Source organism: Strix aluco, chromosome 20, assembly GCF_031877795.1.
Source record: "Strix aluco isolate bStrAlu1 chromosome 20, bStrAlu1.hap1, whole genome shotgun sequence".
Classification (NCBI taxonomy): Eukaryota; Metazoa; Chordata; class Aves; order Strigiformes; family Strigidae; genus Strix; species Strix aluco.
In genome coordinates, this window is record NC_133950.1 from 5,470,128 (window position 1) to 5,489,981 (window position 19,854).

The 19,854-nt window shown below is 49.2% G+C and overlaps 1 protein-coding gene across 5 annotated transcripts in view; it reads left to right on the plus strand.

Moving 5' to 3' along the window:
* Positions 1-7,192: 7,192 nt before the first annotated feature.
* The window catches only part of NSMF (NMDA receptor synaptonuclear signaling and neuronal migration factor), a 48,461-nt gene continuing 35,799 nt past the window's right edge, over positions 7,193-19,854 (plus strand). For 4 of the 5 annotated variants that reach the window (XM_074846074.1, XM_074846076.1, XM_074846075.1 and 1 more), the window contains exons 1-2: positions 7,193-7,439; positions 16,469-16,530. In XM_074846074.1, the coding sequence (XP_074702175.1) occupies positions 7,333-7,439; positions 16,469-16,530 (169 nt within the window). In that variant the 5' untranslated portion in view covers positions 7,193-7,332. The remainder of the gene's footprint in view (positions 7,440-16,468; positions 16,531-19,854) is intronic. The other variant, XM_074846078.1, reaches the window with a different exon arrangement.

Here is a 19,854-nt window from a genome sequence, read left to right on the forward strand (position 1 = left end):
TCCTCCACCCCCAACTAAGCACTGATCCTCTCTTCCAAATCTCCAGTTTGGACCAGGGTTCCCTGCCAGGAACCTTCTGCTTTGTGCAGCAGCAAACCGACAACATAAAATAATACTTGGCTTCTTCATAATGCTGGCAAAGTTAAAAGATTTGGGAAAGTGCAGTGGCTTAGGAGGGTGGAGGGGAGAGTTTAATCTTTGAGCACAGGTAACCCTGTCTAAGGGTTCTGAATTCCTCTCCCGCCAGTGCTGCACTTACTAGCACGTCAGGGCTGGGACAGGTAACAGAAAGTAAGGCTGAGAGGCTGTATCCTGCCCTGATAATTACTGATTAGGTCTTTTACTAAAAATAGCGGGGGGTGAGCTGGCCTAACATCAGGACTGAGTGCTCTGTATCCCAGCTGGTTCAGAAGAACTGTTCACCCAGCGATCAGGACTATGTTTGCGACTGCATTTGAACAAGCTCTTATTTTCTGATCTCAGATGCTTGGCCATTTATGAACAGTTCTGTCCAAATGAATCCACTCAAAGCAAAACCATAATTCTTGGCTAACTCCAACTTGTTAGCTATTGATATTGCTTCTGTGATGTATTGCCTAATTTTAATTATGTCAGTGTTGGGAAAGTTATTTTCTTACAGTGCCTCATTAGAGTGAAGTTTTTAATTGATGAATTCAACAGCAACATCTTTAAGTGACTAAATCGGCCAAGTGGGAAGGCAACTAGGTGATATTTGAGTGACCTCCTGCTACATGGGAGACCTTGAGCTTCCCAGTGTAGTTGGCCATAACCGTTGTCCTCCAACTCTTTCCAAACAGCGCTACGCAGATAAACCCCGACAGCTCCTCCAGCTCCCGCACCGTCTTGGTTTTACTGCCAGCTCTCAGGGTCGTTGTGACTTGTCAGGGGAGCTGAATCGGGACGCCGTGTTTATGGACACATCCGTTTGTCTTCTCTTTTCAGTCTGGTGCTTCACCCCTCCGTTACCACCGCACTCGGGCCGGTTGTTTTGTGCAGAACAAGGGGCGCAGAGGGCTGGGGGCTAAAAACATCCCTGCCTGAGCCAGTCCTCGCCGTACCACCCCTGCAGTCCCAGCACATCACGTGCCTGGGAGGCACCTGCCCCTCGGCCTGCGCTGCGGTCATGTACAGCCCTGGGAAATGTCCCCGAGGAGGGGGGTCCCACACCTCCCTCGGCGCTGCTCACCCTGTTACTCTGCCCTTCCCAGTAACTAAATAACTGTGTTATATGCAGACCACAAATGATCCTGGTCTCAATTTGGACCAAAGAAACAACAGTCATCACACACGGCCCATTAATCATCCTGCTTTGTCCTGGTTTATGCTTCCCATATTGCTGCGTCCCTTCCCTCTGCCTCCGGGGTTTGTACTCCGTCCAAAGCCAGCGACCGGTGTGTGAGGCACAAAGGCAGCTTGGGTGGGGATGCTATTCAGATGAACCTGGGAGAAAAAGGGGCCATTTCTGAGCATAAGGATCAGTGCAGAGCCCAATACTTTGCCACTGAAGTTGGGATTGTTTTTCTCCTGTGTGCCTATCTTTGTAATTATCTGCTCTGGATGTCCTCAGCCATTTTATTACCTAGTTATTCACTGTCATGAGGTCCCTGTATAATTCTTTACAGCATCTCATGTATTTATGACCCTGAATACCTTTGCATCATCAGCAAGCTCTGTCACCCCTTTTTTCAACTCCTCTTCAGGATTATTTCTGAATATGCTGAAGTGAGCAGACCCCAACACAGGTCCCTGTGGGGCTCCATTCAAGTCCTCCCTCCATTCAGGAGCCTGCCTATTGATAGCTGCTCTTTGAGAATCCTTTAACCAGTTACTTATCTATTTCAAGCTTTTTCTGTTAATCCCATGGTAATTGCGTTTCTGTAAGAAACTCCTGCGACAGACCTTTTGGGAGTCCAGGCAGACTACACCACATGCTTATCGACTCCTCTAAAGAACTGTAATAGATTTATGAAGCATTCCTTTATTCGAGGAAACCCACTTTTTTTTTCTTCCCAGTATTTCAGATGTATCCAACTATTCACTAATTATATTCTTTATTACAATTTCTATCAGTTTACCCAGGAGGAACCTCAGACTGCACGGTCTGTCATAACCCCAAACCCTTCCCATTTGTCACCTTGAAGCTCTCAGACACCGAGGCTATGTTACGCACAGTGATTACATGCTCCAATTAAGTAATTAAACTGTATCATCTCTGAGTTCCTGAGCACTTAGGTGAACCATCTCAGTCTGGTGAATTTGCACTCTTTGGTTTGACTATTTATTCCTCAGCTTCTTCTGCTGACACTTGAATATGAGTCAAAACCAATGCCACGTCCATATAAAGATGACTTCTGGCACAGGAACATCTCTGAGCTTTTTCTCACTGACTACAGATGCAAAATTTTCATTGTTTTTCTGTTCTGACCTTATCTCCTACGAATGCTCCTCTTGTGCTGTGGCCAACTGCTGACTCTCCAGACTCTCCAACAGGCTTCCTGTGCTTGATGTGTTTGAAGAAGTATTTATTATTGTTTGCCTTTGCCTTTTGCAGTTGCTCCTGTGACTGTTTTGGGCTGGTCTTACTTCTCCTTTTTGTATTTAAATTGTCAGGATACATACTTTTTGCTCATTTAGGCTTTTCTAAACATAAAAAGACTGGATTCTTAAAGTCTGAGAATCATCAGACCATCTCATCTCAGCCTGATCTAAGACCTAGACCACCTAACCAGGTCTAAGGCTCTGGGTTTCCCCCTAGGTGGAGATGTGCTGTTTGCTTTGACAGGATGCTGAGATACCAGATTTTTCAAGTGTGATACCCTTATATGGACAAAAATCATCCCTGGCCAGGATGAATTTTGCCTGGGTCATGCTTCAGGATATTGAACCTTCACTGGTGGAAGGAGGGAAGCATTTCTCTGACCGACTATGATGGTTTTGGAAGCTGGTTTGGGGTGTGCTCCCCTAGGATGATGTGAGCTCAGCAGAGAGCCCCATGAGTGGAGGTTTGGGGCTCGGGCGGAGGGACCGTGGTGCTCCCTGCCTCCTCGGCCTGTTTGCCTATGTGCGTGCGTCTGGAAGGCCTGTTGCCATGGAGAAACGATGGGGAACAGTCTGCTTGGCTCGCCTGACTTTTTTCCTAGCATGAAGCAAAGGCGTCTCTCCAGCTGTAACGAGACAGAGGGCCGCTACCTCCTCTTCTGTGCCACACTGGGGTAACCCAGACCCCCAGATAGCTGGGAGAAACCCAAAGGCAGGGAGAAAACACTAAATGAAGGTAGGGAAGGAGCAGAGAACAAGAGGGGAAACTGCAGGGAGGTGGGCCAGTGCTTGTGGGGTGCTATTGGGAGTGATGGAGCTTCTCAAGGGCACACAGACCAACAGGCAGTGGGCACCTGTTACAACAAGGGAAATTCCCATTAGATATATGGAAAAAATCTCTCCCTGTGAGAGTGGTGCAGCCCTGGGACATGGACCAGACTGGTCCATCCTTGTTGGTCTTCAAAACCCATCTGGTCAAGCCCTGAGCAGCCGATGTGTCTTTGAAGGGAGCCCTACGCTGGGCTGGACCCTCTCCAGCCTCAAAGAGAAAGACCTTGCTGAGGAATGGACAAGGGAGAGTCTGAGAGAGCTCCAAGATGCACAAATGTGGCAGAGGGTGGTCTGAAAACAGGATGAAGGTGAAGGCATCCCTGCTTTTTAATTTTGGGAATTGACAGTACCGGACACTTCTTCACCGAGGCTGTAACTGCTTGCATGGCTCAAGTTCTCTACAGTTTTTTTAAGGTGCGTCCTAAAACCAGATGGATTTTCTCTTATTTTCTGTCGTAGAACTCTTCAGTGACATGACTGTGCAACAAAAACCGGGGCGGGGGCGGGGGGATAGTCATGAGTAGAAGTTTAATAGGAGTCATCTTCTGTGGGAAGAAATCCAATGCACTGACATGGGTTTTGTTTTGTACCTGAAAAATATCACTGTGAGAAACTTTAGGGTGTTTCCAGGTAGATCTGGTGGGGATTACATCGGGGATAGAGTAGACCCGTCAGTTTTGGGGTGGTTTTTGTTTGTATTTTTAAAGAATAACATTTGCTACAACTGACAAAATATTTAAACGTAGAAATAAAGAGCATTTTCCCCCTCCAATTACACAGGAAAGAAAGGGGGGAAAGCACAGACGGAAGACTTGGGCTGACCTTATTTTTGAAGCATTCCCATGTATTTCTCTTTTCTGCCTTCTTTTGACTGTGTGTGCACCTTCAGATCTCTGTGTCACTGTGTTTCTAGTGGCATGAAGCACGGCTAGGCATCTAATCAGATGAGCATGTATCAGCTCTACCCCACTTGCTTCCAACACACAAGACTGAGGCGTACCCGCCCTAAAATCTCCACCAATATTATCACATGGGATCAAGACTGTGACATTTAAAGAAGTCTTGTCACTAAGTTCAGCGCTGTGTAACACAGAGCTGTGTTCATCCTGCTTGAGATACAAAACCCCCGGGAAGAGGAGCGATTCTGATCCGCAAGAGCAGCTCTGCGGGGCGAGCGGGACACGGAGGCCAGCTCCCTCAGCGGCAGGGATGGAGCAGTCCATGCCACTTAGCACCTCTCCTTCGGTCAGCTGGCCTCAGCTAAAAAGCAGGGTGACGTCTTTATTTTGCACACATGGCACTTTTTCCGCTCAGAGCTTGAGTCTAAGCAAAGATACGTTTCTGAAAGTTTGTTATTCACAGCGAAAAGAAAATTCCAGCTGATGAGGTATTTACATCCCGCTCCTTGTGTCCACACACAGCAGGGTATTTGGGTACCTTATTCATCTTTTTTCTGCTCTCTACACAAATTACTTTATTTTTCAATTTGTAGATTAATAGACCAAATAGTCAGACTTAATTTGCTCAAGTCCTCATATGGTCTCTTGCAGATTTGACTTTGGAGTCTCTGGAGAAAGAGGACTGAAGCTTTTCCCAAACTCTCGGTCTCTTCCGTGCAGGGTCTCTGAAGAACAGTGAAACATGATCTTATGCTACAGCCTTTCCCCAGCTGCAGACACCACAAGGTGTGTCTGTTTGTCTGTTCTCCCCCCTTTGGCTGCCTCTCTTCACAAGGCTTGTAGGAAGTTTAATTATCTATGAAACTTCTACCCCTCTGTCAAATCTGGTTGAACAAGTTGGCTGTGAATTCCTGGGATTCACGAACTTGCTTGCAGAGTCAGGGGCACCACCCAAGCGCTTTTTCTGTATATATTGCAAATAATATTTAAAAACTTGCTGCCCCCACTCACGCAGTTGCCCTGAAAGCAGATTTATAAAATACTTTCTCAAGGAAAATCATTTTCCCAAATCCTCCCAGGGATCAAAACCTACATCCATGAAATTGGTCCGAGGGCTGGAACCCCTCTGCTGTGGAGCTGGGGTTGTTCTGCCTGGAGAAGGCTCCAGGGAGACCTTGTTGCAGCCTTTCAATATATAAAGAGGGCTTAATAGAAAGGTGGAGAAAGACCTTTTACCAGGGCCTGTAGTGACAGGACAAGGGGCAAAGGTTTTAAACTGAAGGAGTGTAGATTTAGGTTGGACATAAGGAAGAAGTGTTTTAAGATGAGGGTGGTGAGACCCTAGAAGAGGTTGCCCGGAGAAGTTGTGGATGTGCCATCACAGGAGGTGTTCAAGGTCAGGTTGGACGGGGCTAGGAGCAACCTGACCTAGTGGAGGGACCTGGGGGTGTTGATTGCCAGCCGGCTAAACATGAGCCAGCAGTGTGCCCAGGTGGCCAAGAAGGCCAATGGCATCCTGGCTTGTATCAGCACTAGCGTGGCCAGCAGGGACAGGGAAGGGATCTGACCCCTGTACTTGGCACTAGTGAGGCCGCCCCTCGATGAGTGGGTTCAGTTTTGGGCCCCTCACTCCAAAAAGGCCATTGAATGACTCGAGCGTGTCCAGAGAAGGGCAACGGAGCTGGTGCAGGGTCTGGAGCACAGGTCTGATGGGGAGCGGCTGAGGGAACTGGGGGGGTTTAGTCTGGAGAAGAGGAGGCTGAGGGGAGACCTCATGGCCCTCTACAACTCCCTGAAAGGAGGGTGCAGAGAACTGGGGATGAGCCTCTTCAACCAAGTAATAAGTGATAAGACAAGAGGTAATGGCCTCAAGTTGTGCCAGGGCAGGGTCAGACTGGATATTAGGAAGGATTTCTTTGCAGAAGGGGTTGTTGGGCGTTGGAATGGGCTGCCCAGGGAGGTGATGGAGTCCCCATCCCTGGAGGTGTTCAAGAGTCGGGTTGACCCAGCGCTGAGGGATCTGGTGTAGTTGGGATCTGTCAGTGCGAGGTTAACGGTTGGACTAGATGATCTTCAAGGTCCCTTCCAACTGAGATGATTCTGTGATAGTGCAAGATGTCCCTGGCCAGGGCAGGGGTTGGACTGGGTGATCTTCAGAGGTCCCTTCCAACCCAAACCATTCTGTCATTCTCCGAGATGAGAATCCCCTGAGGCTTGGCTGACCAAGCAGCCGCCCAGCCCTGGCGCTGGGTTTGTTTTCAAGCATTTGATGACCCGGAGGAAGGCGTTTGCTCTGGCAGGTGACTCTGGACACCTGGCTGCTCCTCACGCCTCCGCCGCCCCGGGGAGCTGCCGCGCTGCCCTGGGCCCCGCTCTGGGATAAAGCCAGGCTTTGGGAAGGGACATTTGTGTCAGCCCTGTTCAACACTCGACAGCCCGATCTTTGGGACAGCGTCCACCCTGCGCGTGGCGGGACCCCGGTGCACCCACCCTCCGCCCCGCTGCGGAAAATAAACCGTGCACAAACCCTTTCACCGGTTCCGTCAAAGGCAGGCGACAGTTTTATGTCAAAATGACGGCTTTCGGGTTTTTTTGCCGGTTGCGGGTCTGTTTCCTGGCGGGAGCACATCCCCCCCCCCCCACCGCCCTGGGCCTCCCCTCGGGTGCGGGCACGACCCCCGCAGGGCAGGACCGCGCTGATCGCGGGTCCCGCCGGTGGCCGCGCCGCGGGGCCGAGCGCCCTTCGCGGGGTCACCGGGCCGAGGCCCGCCATGATGTCAGGCGGGAGGAGGCGGGGGCGGAGGGGGGAGCCGGCGGCCAAATATAGCGGCGCTTCCTGGGCGGCCGGGCCCTCCCTCCTGCCGCAGTCAATGAGGAGGCAGCGGCGGCGGCGGAGCGCAGCACTCGCCGGGGGCAGCGCGGCGGGGCGGGGCGGGGGGGCCGCGGCATGGCGGGGCGCTGAGGGAGCGCGGCAGCGAGGGGCGGCGGCGGCTCGCCCCGGCACCCGGCCCCGCCGCGGCATGGGCAGCCGCGGGGTCGTGCGATGAGCGCTCCCCCGGCCGCTCCCCCCCGCGCGAATATGGGCACAGCCGTGTCCAAAAGGAAGACGCTGAGGAACGAGGCCATGTCGTCGGTGGCGGCCAAAGTGAGGTGGGTGCCGGGGGAGCGGGCCCCGCCGAGCCTGCCCGGCCGTGCTGGGGGGGCTCTGCCCGCGGGGAGAAGGCCCCGAGCCCCTCGGGGCGAGCCGGCTGCGGGCGCGACCCCGGGGCTTGTCCCCCAGGGCCGGAGCGGCGGCCGTGCGGGGCCCATCGGGGCGGGGGGCTCAGCCCCCGGGGCTGGGGAGCGGCAGCCGGGGGGGCACAGAGCTTGGGGGGGCCCCGGCGTGTGCCCGCGGCCGGCTCGTCCCCCTCGCTGGGTGCTGCGGGGCCCCCCAAAAGCAGCCGGCTGGTGGCCGTGGGTGGCCGCGGTCCCCCCGCACTCAGCCGTCGGGGCGCTGATCCCCGCCCGTGCTGCCGGCGTCTGCTGGGTCCGGCTGCGGGGCTGGCGAGGAGCAGGGCAGAGGTGGGTTTGTCAGGGCTGGATCTTTCAGATCTTCGGGAACTGGAAGCACGGTCGGTTTGCTGGGTGGTTTGTCCTCCGCTGAAATGCCATCTGCGTGTCCGAGGGCAAAGGCAGCAGCTTTCTTCAGGGGGTCTTGCTCCTCTGAATGGAAACCCTATTGCGGGAAGATCTGGTCCCACCTCACCTGCCCTCTCCGGCAGTGCCCCACGCCGCTGCCGCTGACCACTTAAAAGATTTGGGTTCTATATTGTGCTTGTTACGTTTTTATATAGCTTCTTCTACAGTATAGAATTTCACTTACTGCCCAGTCCCAGTGCTTTTTGGTATCAAACATGGGAGATCCTAGAAAATGTATTTACTGCTTGATTGTCCTTAGGTTTAAAAAGCTGTCGCAGGTCAGTGCCCTTTGCCCAGAGAGATGGAAACGACCCTTCTCCCACGCTGCAGCGCAAGTGTCACGGCAGTCATCTGGTGACTGTTTCGGGGCATTGGCGCAGCTTTTTCGCTGCTCCTACAGCACGGCTGTGCAAGGGGGTAGGTCAGTCGGTGTCTCTGCTACATCCAGATTAGCTCTTTGCTGCAGAAAAAAATGAGAAGAAATAAACTTTTCAGCTGCATTATATAACCTCTCCTTTGTGTTAGACAAAAGTGCATTAGAATAACCTGGAGTCATGTGTAGGACTCGATCTGTGCTACTGAGAGATGTCAGTCACCTTTTTGTGACTGTAACTCAGCATTACGGCATCTCTGCTGTGCCGGGAGGAAAGATATAGGCTTATGGCTTGAAGTGAAGAAATCTTTATATTGCTGTCTGGTTACACTGTAAAGAAATCCATCCTGCAAGGTCTGGAGTGCCTCTGGAGAAAGCTGTCCGGGCAGAGCCTGGAACTTTTCCCCATATTATAATACACCCCGGTTGTAACCAGTAAGGAAACCTGAGTGCTTTCAGAGATCTGGAAGTGGGATTCTATTTGGCAGATGTCAGCCAGGTGGATATACAGAAATGGCACAAAATGCACCATAACTGTTGTAATGGGGTTCTGGGAGAAGGATTAGACAGCCAGTCACACAAACAACATATTTGGTAATTGGTAAGATTTCAAATGGTAGCGTGGGTGTTTGGGAGCGACTAACGTGTTTTGAATGCAATGGCTTGCTAGCCTACACCAGCATGGGCAGATGCTGCTCAAGTAGTATCAACTGTGTAGAGTCCAGGAGGTGCCTCTGGGGTTCTGGTTTGCCTGCTAACTACTGACCAGCTGCTGCTAGTGTTATGTGGGAGCTCTGAGGTGTCTCTTGGTGGAGGTGTGAATTGTGGTGGTTTGACCAGAAGAGTTAGCTGAGTGGACTTGGGCTGGGGAACATAAAGTCCTCGAGGAGTGTCTGGTCACGTAGACCACGGCACAGGACAGGTGCTCTTTTGTGTCTCCCTGTTCATGCCCTGTGCTAGAAATGCCTATTCAAAAAAGCCTTTGGGGAGTGCAGAGAACGTGTTGAGGAACTCCCTGCATTGCCTCTTTGCCTGGAGAAGGTGCTGGTGGGGACGGGCACTGCCAGTGTACCTCCATCCTGCCACTCCAGGCTTGTCTCGGTCCCTGCCTTGTGTGGACTCTGCCACCCTCAGAATTTCTACAGCGGTGATGACCCACCTGCTGAAAGGTTTCTTCCAGGCTTCCCCAAGCACATCGCACACAGCTCCTCTGCTCTGCCCTGGGTCCTCCATGTATCCCCTGTGTCCTTATCTTCCTTATCTACAGCGAAGACTCTGCAGGACAGTAGGTAAGGCTACAGAGATAGACTATTCCTCCCTTCCCAAAGGGGTGGAGGACTTGGATCACCTGTATAGGTAGCACTGCTGCAATGATCAGGTCCCTTGCGGTTTCGTGTAGGCAGCTGTGGGATCCTGTTCTCGTGCTGCGGGAGGAGATGCCCTGAGATTGTTTCTCTGCACCTCCGGAGCTCTGCTCTGTGCATGATTCTCCTGAATTCTCTTTTAGAGAGAAAAATTATCTCCTGAAATTCCAAGTGGCCACTGATGTATATTTATTATGTGTAGCTGGAGTGTGTGTGTGTGCATTTGACTGTCTTACTGAGCAGGGAGCATCATTTGTTTGCTGTTGTGAGTAATGTGATCTAAGCAGAAGGTGCAAGCTCCCTAGATTCTTAAATTAAAATCTCTGCAGAGCGACTCAGGGGAGTCTCCTGCCCCGGGAGAATTAATTAAGCTCCATGCAGTTTGTTGTCTGCTAGGTCTTTTAAATAGCTTCTTACAAAATAATGGCATAGCTGCTCTGTGCTAGCATTGTTGGGAGCATCCACAGTGCTGCCAACTTTGGTCTCTGTAGCCTTGTCTTCTCCTGAGAGAGTTGCAGCGAGCTGTGCGCTGATTCCGTGTACGGCACCCGGGAAGCGACTGTGGCTTGGTGTGGTTGCTTTGATCAGATCTGAAGTGCCTGTATGTGACATCTCGCTCTCGTACAGTGTTTCCTTCCAATGTGTGCTTTTTTTGCCTTGCGGCTCCCGGGGCACGAGCGCTGAAGGCAGGGATGACGCAGTCGTCCTTGAGTCATGACCTTGGTGCTGCCCCTCTGCTGACAGCTGCCAGGCTGCTGCGCTTTGGGCTTTGCAGGTTCTCTTCAGGGTCCTGACCTGCGTCCTGTCCGACACACGCTCCTTGGCTTCCGCAGCACACTTTTAAGGGCGTAGATGAACCAAAGCCTTGAGAAATGCGCTCTCTTTGTCCTTGCTGCCTTGATGCCCACAGACGATACTGGCACCCCAAATGTGGCAATAAAGTACATCTTTTCCTGCAGCTCTGCTTTGTGTTACTCCGGCCTACAGCTTTTCTTTGGGAGCGTGTGATAGTGTGAGCAAACACACATGAGACTTTTGCTGGGTGTTTGCTATAGTTAGCACAAGAAATATTTGAGTCAAAAATGTGGTTCATCTTACCCAGTTTCAGGAGGCAGAGGGGAGACCTCATCACCCTTTACAGCTACCTGAAAGGAGGGTGCAGAGAGGGGGGATGAGTCTCTTGAGCCAAGGAACCAGCGCCAGGACAAGAGGGAATGGCCTCAAGCTGCGCCAGGGCAGGGTCAGACTGGCTCTTAGGAAGGATTTCTTTGCAGAAGGGGTTGTTGGGCGTTGGAATGGGCTGCCCAGGGCAGGGGGGGAGTCCCCATCCCTGGAGGGGTTGAAGAGTCGGGTTGACCCAGCGCTGAGGGATCTGGTGGAGTTGGGAACGGTCAGGGTGAGGTTCATGGTTGGACTGGAGGAGCTTCAAGGGCTTTTCCAACCTAGAGGATTCTGGGATTCTGTGACTTGGGCATCTAGACCAAGATACCCACAGAGAGGAACGAATTTGGCCTTATTCCCTCTCTAACGACTAGAGAGAGCTAGAGAGTGAGTTTAAACAAGGCCACAAAGTGTTAATTGCTGCAAAAGGGTAAATCTTGCACTAACAAAATGTCAAGGCACTTGAATGTGTTCCTTATCCCAAGTTTCTTACTGTGTGAGCAATTTTTCAGTTAGATCGGCGTTCTTCATGGAGTCTAGGTTCCTTTTTTCAGCTTGTGAATTTTCCTGTGAGTTGTATGAACTTTCATGCTTTGATTATCTTGTTCTTTTAACAACTTCCTGCTCTGTCCTCTCTCCTTCTGTCCAAGCTACAAGACTATGGGGTCTTTGACTTTAAGATCCATTGCTGACATCCAATTTCCCTTTCTTGACAGTGAGAATTTAGAATCTTAAAATTAAAATTTTCCAGCTACCATCTCCCTACATAGATATTTCAGAAACCTAATTTTTGTCAGGGTATTGTTACTATTAGGTTTAAACAACGTAGGTGTCAACAGTCTTTTCATGACTGAGCTGTTAACTATGGATATGCTGGCAGTGTTCCCCTCTCTGCTTAGTGACAAGAGCAGGATTGCTGCTGTAGGAGGACGTAGGTCCTGATGATGCAGGAGGTCTCTTCTCTTCTGTTTTCCTGAGATGCAGCACTGTCACATGCTGTCACAACAGATTCCTGCTGCAATTCCTCTGGGCAGTACTTCTGAAGGAACACGAGGAGGTGGTGGGTGTTCTTTGTTTTTCCATGTAATACTCCTGAATAGTCCAGGTTTTGCTTAGCTGGCTGCTATGCTCTAAATGGAGTTATCTCAGGTCTTTTGTGTATCTTTGAGTGTTTCAGTACACATTTCTTCACACAGTTCAGTGTCAGTTTGGTGGATTGCATAAATTTGTGTGCATCAGTTTCTCATAGCTGCTAGTATGCATCAAGGCCCTTTTTATCCTGTTGATGTGATTATTTCAGAGATGTGAAGGCTGTTCCATGCTCACCACATTGTAATCAAGATCTTTGTTATTTGGCGGCTTTCCTCCTTCTAGCAAATGTATGTCTAGACTGTCTGTGCTTCTTTGGAAAATCTCAGTTTCTTGTCCAGACCTGAGCCTGGCTTTGACATCTAACACGCAGTGAGTACTGAGAAATGCCCTCCGAAGGGCAGCTGCCTTTGTCACCTGTGTTGTGCTACCCCATCCCACCCTCTGCACTCTTGAAGTCTTTTTGATGGAGAAGAAGCTGGAGAAGATGGTGGGGTTTTCTCTGAGGCGGTGGCAGTCTTGTCTTTACTGGTTAGACTCAGTAGTGCAGCGTACCAAGGCTATGGTCCCTGGTTGATGTCCTTTTGTTAAATCAAGCTGTGCTGACTGAGTAACATGCAGGTCTGATTTGCCACTAAAATAAAAACCTCTCTCTAGATGAGTCAGGGCTAAACTTGTCATGTCATCAGCTGATTACCTCTCAGTACTACCTGCTCATTTGTATGCAGCGTTCGCAGTGTCATACACTCAGGGTTATAGCTCATCGGCCCGTGTTATCTGTAAGGCACCTTCTACTTTATCTCATTTATGTGAAACAAGTTTCCTTTTTTATCTCTTGCCAGTTAAATTATCCTGAGGTGTCTCTGCTCCGAGCCCAGTTGAGGGGTTATCTGTCCAGTGCCATCAGGTGGCTTGATGGGACTTGAACTATGTTGACTGTGATAGTGAAGGCAAAACTGAACTGAGAGAAAAGTACGATTGTGTGCCTTGTATTAATGCCGTGTGTTGATAAAAGAAATAGAAAAGAATGGGATGAATAGAGCAGCTACCATCTGTTTGAATTCTGCTCTGGCTTTATTTCGATCAAGTCAGTGGGTAGCCAAGGAGAGGGGGTAAATGGCACATTAATGATATGGGCAGATGCTGGTAAACTGGGGTGGCTGCGAGCACAGTGAGGGCAGAGAAGGAACACAAAAGGCTTGGCAAGGGGAGACGGGCATAAGGAGCTAGTGTGGCCAGCAGAGTCCCCTTGGCAAAGGGCACATGCAGACATCTGTGGGAGATCAGCTGAGACACAGCCAAGGAAAAGCCGATGGCATTGGGAAGCAGGAATGTAGAAGGCAACCACTGAGATAATAGGCCAAAAAATTAGTCTGAAGTTTGCGGTGTAATTGGCTGGAAAACCCCCGCCGCACATTGTACCGTGCAGGCGTCATTGCCTTATTAGCTGTCGCTAGATAACTGTGATCAAGCATCCACATTCATTTCCTCTTAGGTTGGCCTGCAGCAGCGTCTGAGAGCAGTGCGAGTGGAACAGTAGTGACAGAACCGCGGGTTCAGCCCGGTCCAAGCAGCAATGTTTTTGAGTGAGTGCAAGGAGAGCTCTGTTCTCTGGGAGCTCTGGCACTTGCGATTTTACCCTCTTACTTCGTCTGCTTGGGGAAACAGGAGAGTGAGGTTAGAGGCACTGCAGCACCTTTAAACTCAGGCTCTTATTCTGAGTGACGCTATTTTCACCGTGGAAGAAGGTGGGATGGAGGGCAGCAGTGCTTCTCTCTGGCTCCGTGTTAGCCATTTGCAGTTTGGGTCTTAGGAGGTGCTTGGTACTGATTTTTTGAGCCTGTGGTTTGCAAGCTAAGGGTGAAGCATTGTTTCAGATTTTAAGGGAGACAGATCAGCTTTGGGCATTAGCAGAGATGAATGGAGAGAATGACAGATGAACTAACATGCTCTTGGAGCTTTTGAACTAGTTACAGACTAAATTTTATCATCATATTTTAGCATTTTTTGTGTAAATCACCATGTTCTCTCACTGATAATTTACCTGAGAACTTGCTTGCTGTTATTTTTTTCTACTGCTGCTGCACAGGAGAAGCTTCAAAGTCTTTCCCAAGGGTATAAGCGCCCTGTTTGTGAATCTTGATGATGCCTTGTAAGGACAGACGTTTCCATGGGAAGCCTTGAAATCACAGAAGTCTTAGTGGAAGATCTTGGAAGTCTCTAGCCCAGCCATCTGCTCAAAGCAGGGCAGTTGCCAGTGCTACGTGAGATCAGCCGTGGCTCTGGCTGAGCCTTAACCACCTCTCAGGTGGAGGGCAGGAGTAGCTCAGGAGTGCTCTTGCAGCTGCATAGCCTGATGTTAGAATTGTAGAATCATGGAATCATTTAGGTTGGAAAAGACCCCTAAGATCAAGTCCAACTGTAAACTGCCAAGTCCACCACTAAACCATGTCCCTAAACGCCACATCCACAACGTCTTTTAAATACCTACAGGGATGGTGACTCAACCACTTACCTGAAGTTGCCACACTCCAGCTCCCAGCTTTACATTTGTGTGTTGCCCCAGGACCAAGTCCTGCTTTTTGCCCAGACAGAAAGATAGTGGTTGCAAGGAACAGCCATGAGGCACTTATCCTCTTGTATGGTGAACCATGATGGTCAGCCCTTTGTTCTTTGTAGTGGGGATTGTGTATTAATTGTACAGCTTCCCATTTTGCACAGTCTCTGCATGACCGTGTCTGGGGGTGCTCAGGCATTGAGGAAGATAGTTTGGGCAACTGCCACTCCAGGCTAGTGTCCAAAGGCACAGCCTGCTACTAGACAGGCAGGAACCTGGAAACAGAAAAAACCTCGGCACTGTATGTTAGCCTGGAATGATGCAGAAGGTTAAACCTTGCTTCTTGCACAGCTCCAGCTGCGCTGCTCCAAAGCATTTTGCATTTGGCTGTGCTGAAATTTAGTCCCAGGGAGATTAAATTACTCGTTCATATTGATCCCCGGTTGCTGGCTGTGGATGACAAATGGACTTTTCACTCCTTCCAGCTCTAGTTGCTCGGGGAGGTACATTGTAGTTTTGTTAATCTTTTCCCCTTTGGGAGGAGGTGTATAAAAGCAGTGGGGGAAAATCCTAGCTACAGAAGTTGGGGTATGCTGCTGCGTCAGATAGCAAAGCAGAAGGTTGTTTTGGAGGTCAAAGCCATTTTCCACTTAGATGTTTAATGGCTGTTATGAGCGTAGCCTTTTGTGGCAGCTTGAACTGGAGAGGGATGTTCTGAGGTTGAGCACCTCTGAAGGTGGAGGACAGTGGACATGATGCCTTGGTGTGGAGAGTCTTCCCTGTTGCAGCAGGTCTTTGTCTCCTCCCACAAGAGATACTGGTGTCCTTGCAGGCTGAGAGTGCTTGGCTACTGGGCTTTGTTGGCTTGGCTTGCCCAGTAGGTGGGTGGCTGTTTTCTCTCACTCTTTGTGAACCTTCACCCTGGACTGTCCATTGGCAAATATCAGCCTGATTGTGATGCTGCAGACCTTGGAGAGATTGTTCTACAAACTACAAACCTGGGGAAAATGGATGGCTGGGGAAAAGCTGGTATTAGCTTTCTTGAGTCACAGGTCTGTCGAGTACAGGAGAACAAGCACGGCAGCTGGATGTTACAAATGGCCCGGCTATAGAAAAGTGGAGATTGTATTTACTGTCTACCAGGGAATGCATGCCTTGACCAAGGATCCCTTTCCTGTGTGGGTTGCAAGCAGAAAGCTTTTCCTTGGTTGGAGTATTCATAGGTTTGCTCTCTTATGTAGGCCTTGATGTGTGATAAGGATTGAGCTCACCCTGCCTGGTTGATTCTTAATATATTTCAGTAAAATCTCAGTCATCCATGGAACCTGAATCCATCAGAGAACCAGGAACTGCTTTTGTGGGGTGTTGTGGGAGTCTCTCAAATAAGGTTGTCCAGTAATCCAAATACTGACATAGTTGGTGCTCGAGAATTTAGGGTAAAGGTAGGTAAAATGGGTATTGGCATTAATGTCTAAGCTGTGATAGCTCACAGATAGGGGCATTCAGAACCGGAGTAGAAGGCTGGGGTGATGGTTGGGACTGGGGTAGAGATACCTTCTTTCCTGAACTGCCAGGAGGGGTTTAACTGTTTAACTTAGGGAGGTTAGAGACAGTGATCCAGTTCCTATGTGCATCACTGAAACAAGGCCAAGCTTAATGCAGGTGCATTTCAATTTCTTTTTTGGTTTTAACAGAGAAGCTAAAGCCTGAAATAGTCCTGTGCTTGTAGTCTGACTCTGTTATTTCCTTTGGTTGGGGGAAAACTGAGGTGTGTTAACCAGGAAGCCCCCACTGCTATTGCAGCATGTTTAAATTAGCGTCACCTGAAGCCGAGGGAAGGGCAGCTGCGGGAAAACAGCAGTATATTGATATTGAACTGTTCTTTCTTTCCTTGGCCTTTAACCATTACCCATCTCTTTCTCTCCTTTGATGCCTTCTGTGATGCTTGGATATGCAGAGCAGCAAGGGCTTTTGGAGAATATCTTTCACAAAATCATCCTGAAGGTAGAAACGGCTCAGGTAAGAGAACTGACATGCCTTGTTTGTATCCGTATGTGCGTGTGTCTATTTATTCATAGGCCTTGAAATGAAAGTGCATTTATTTATCATAAAGGGTTAGTGTGAGATCTCAGCAGCAGAGAGGCAGGAGGAGTCACCCTCTAGATCTGTGTAGCCCTTGAGGAGAAAAGGTAGTCTGGTGACTCAGGGGTTGGGTGGGCTGTGGGGATGAGTTCAGTTTTAGTGGACGAGTGCCCTGTTATAAATTCACCCCTAGAGCTGATGTCCTTGGAAGAAGTTTCAGCTGGGAAGTGAAAGACTGCACTGCACAATGCTTCCACAGTGGTTTATCACTCCTAGGTCTTGCTTTCACTGAGGAATAAAAAAAGGTGAGTTATAGTGTGTTAACTGACATGCTTAGTGTTTGTGCAGCAAGCTGTCTTTTCTGACAAAGGTAACATCTGGATTTATTCCCAGGGTTTGTTTCTACAGGGGTTGAAATGAGATTTGCCTTGTCTAGTTGAGGGCACCAGCATGTGCTAGCTAGTGTGTTAATTTTTTAGACATCCCTGTCAGCTTGTTGCGAGTTCTGCTTGATGGGCAAGAGAGCACCAGAGAAACTCACTTGACTTCTAACATGGCTGTGTTTTCTCTGTGAGGAAAGAAAACATTTTGCACACAAAACCTATAGAAAATCCTGTTGAACCCACAGAAAATCCTGTGTGAACAAGTAGCAGGTTGTTCTGTGGCGTTGAACTGTTTTGCAGAGGATAAAGTTATTAAATAGAATGTAATATAGAGTGATGTTATAATTTTATGTAAACTGTTAAGTGTGTGTGTTTAAACCTCTACAGGCAGGAAACACCTCTTGCTAAAAGAACAAGACCAGTCACACTAGTCTTTGACAGCCGACTGAAGGAGTCCCTGCCTTTTGTCTTGGATCTGGTCTAATGACCTTCAAGTTGTCCTTGGCTGAATTGTGCTAACTTTGTGAATGGAAGGGCTTTAAAACAATTTACTGCAGTTTTCTTTGATTTTTTTTCAGGCATGAGAAACTCCAGGGACACATTACTTAACATTTGGTCTAACAACCCATGGTGGTAGGAAGGGAAGGGTAGAAAAAGGCTGGGGTTTAATGCAGCTGAGCTGGAGCGTCTGTGAGGCAGAGGGAAGGAGGAGACAGGCCAGGCAGGTCTGAGGAGGCTTCCCAGAATGGCAAGAGAGTCCTTTATCATGGCTATTTTTGCAGCTGCTTCTGTCAGCTGGAGCCTTTGCTGGTCCTTTTCTGCAGCCCCCCCCAGTTCCAACAGGGAGAAGTGTTGTCTCCTGCTCACTTTGTAGTGCCCTCGTGGTATCTGTGGGGTCCAATTCAGGCCAGACAGAGAATCTCTGATGTAGATGAGGGGAAACTGCAGATCTGTTCAGGTGCCTGAGACCTGGGGAACCCTGGTGAAAGCCGAGGAGTAGGAGCCTCTCTGATGCGCAGTTACGAAGCTGTTGTTTTACTCAGCCTTACGGGTGCTCCTAGTTGTTAGTTCCTCTCTGAACGCAGATAACGAGAACATGGCAATGGAGCTGATGCGACTCCTGGGTAATGTGCTGCTGTTGGGCTCCCCAGACCAGCACTTAAGCCCTCTCTGTGCTCGTAACATATCCGTAAGCTCTCCGGGGAAGCCTTCTCATACCCGCTTTCTTCTTGGTGTGTCAGGCTTGAGATTGTATTTGAATCCAAGTGAATTCAGCTGCTGCAGATAAGAATCAAGCAGCGAGAGGTACACATGGAAACACCACAGTCCTTATGGGATCCTTAAGTATTGACTTAGAAATAAATAAAGTTGCCTAGAAATTACTCTAAATGTGTATAGAAGAGGAAAAAAAGAATCATCATTTTTTAAGTCATCTTTTGAAATTCTGCAGTGTATAATTTAACACAGTCTGTAACATTTATAAATAACCATGCGAGGAAGGTTGCTATCCTATAAAAATGTTGAGAGTAGAAAATTTGGCTCCCTTTTGTTCATCCCTGCAGTCCAATAACAGAGAAGTCAACTCTTTCCTTCCTGCAGAAATTCTGTGTATCTCAGTACCGCTTTTGCAAGCTTCTGAACACTTCACCTTTGGCTTGGCAGAGCACTTAAGCTGTATAATTAGCTTTCATCCAGTAACTCCAGTGAAGCAAAGGAGTTTTCTTCTACTTAAGTTGAAGAAGTAGCACATATATAAAAGTACCCGAATCTGCTCCAACTCCTCAGCTTGGCTGAAGAAAGCAGGGAGAGGCAGTGTTATGGCTGTACGAGCCCACCAGTATCCTGTAGTTAAATTCCTGTTTGCGTGTGTTAGTGGCTTAGGCCCAGACAGCTCAGCACACTGAAGAATTGAGTCCTTGGTGCATGTATGTTCATGGCACTCTGGGCTTTCACCGTGAGTGTTTTTACCTGGTGGGATAGGACTCCTTTCCACTGTAATAACCCTAGCTGGATGTGTGGATGTTCCCTGCACTGCCAGCAGACTGCAGCTGGGATTAAGGCTCTACCCTAAATGTGAATGAAAAGAGGCAGGCCTTGACTTCAGTAGTTTATAGCCCACAAAAAAAAGCTTTAAGAAAGGTTTAAAGTCATTGATGAATGTGGTGAGGGGAAAGGGTTGTGGTCTTTGAGGAGCAGGAAGGTGCAGAGTCATCAGTAAGACAGTGGAAGCCTAAATGGAGGAGGGAAGGGCAGCATCCTCCTCTCCTGTGGATCCGGGAGTTAGAACCCTCCTGTCTCCCTGCAGAGCACAGTCCTCATGCAGAAAATGAGGTGGGTGTGAATCTTTGGAATGCCAGTTCCTTTGCTACTTCACCTGCTAATTCAATTCGTCGGTAGAAGCATGGAGCTCTGTAGCTCCCCAGGCAGACACAGGAGACCCACCATCTGGATGGAGATGCCAAGTGTGCAGAGAATGCCCCAACTCACTCCATTTCTGCTGCGCTTTGTTCTCTGAGGATTGTCCATTTTGGTTTGACTTTTTTTATCTTTAGAGTCCCTTGACTCCAAGGAAAGGAGCTGGTATAACGGCTTTTGCATCCCACCTACTTCACATTCCACAACTGAACAAAGATCTTATTCTTTGGTGCTCATTTTTACACCTCAGAGTCTATTCCTCTGGAGAGCTTGTGTGTATGTGTGTGGCAGAATGTCTTTGAGAAATTGGGGAGTGGTAATGAAGAACTACAGAGGGATTGTGTATCAGCAGGGTGGGCCAGCTGCCATGTCTGAGCATTTTAGTGAGGGGTGAGTTATTTGCAAGGCTTTGTTCACCTTCTGTTTTCAATGCAATTGCAGTCTGTCCATGCTCCGCTCCCTT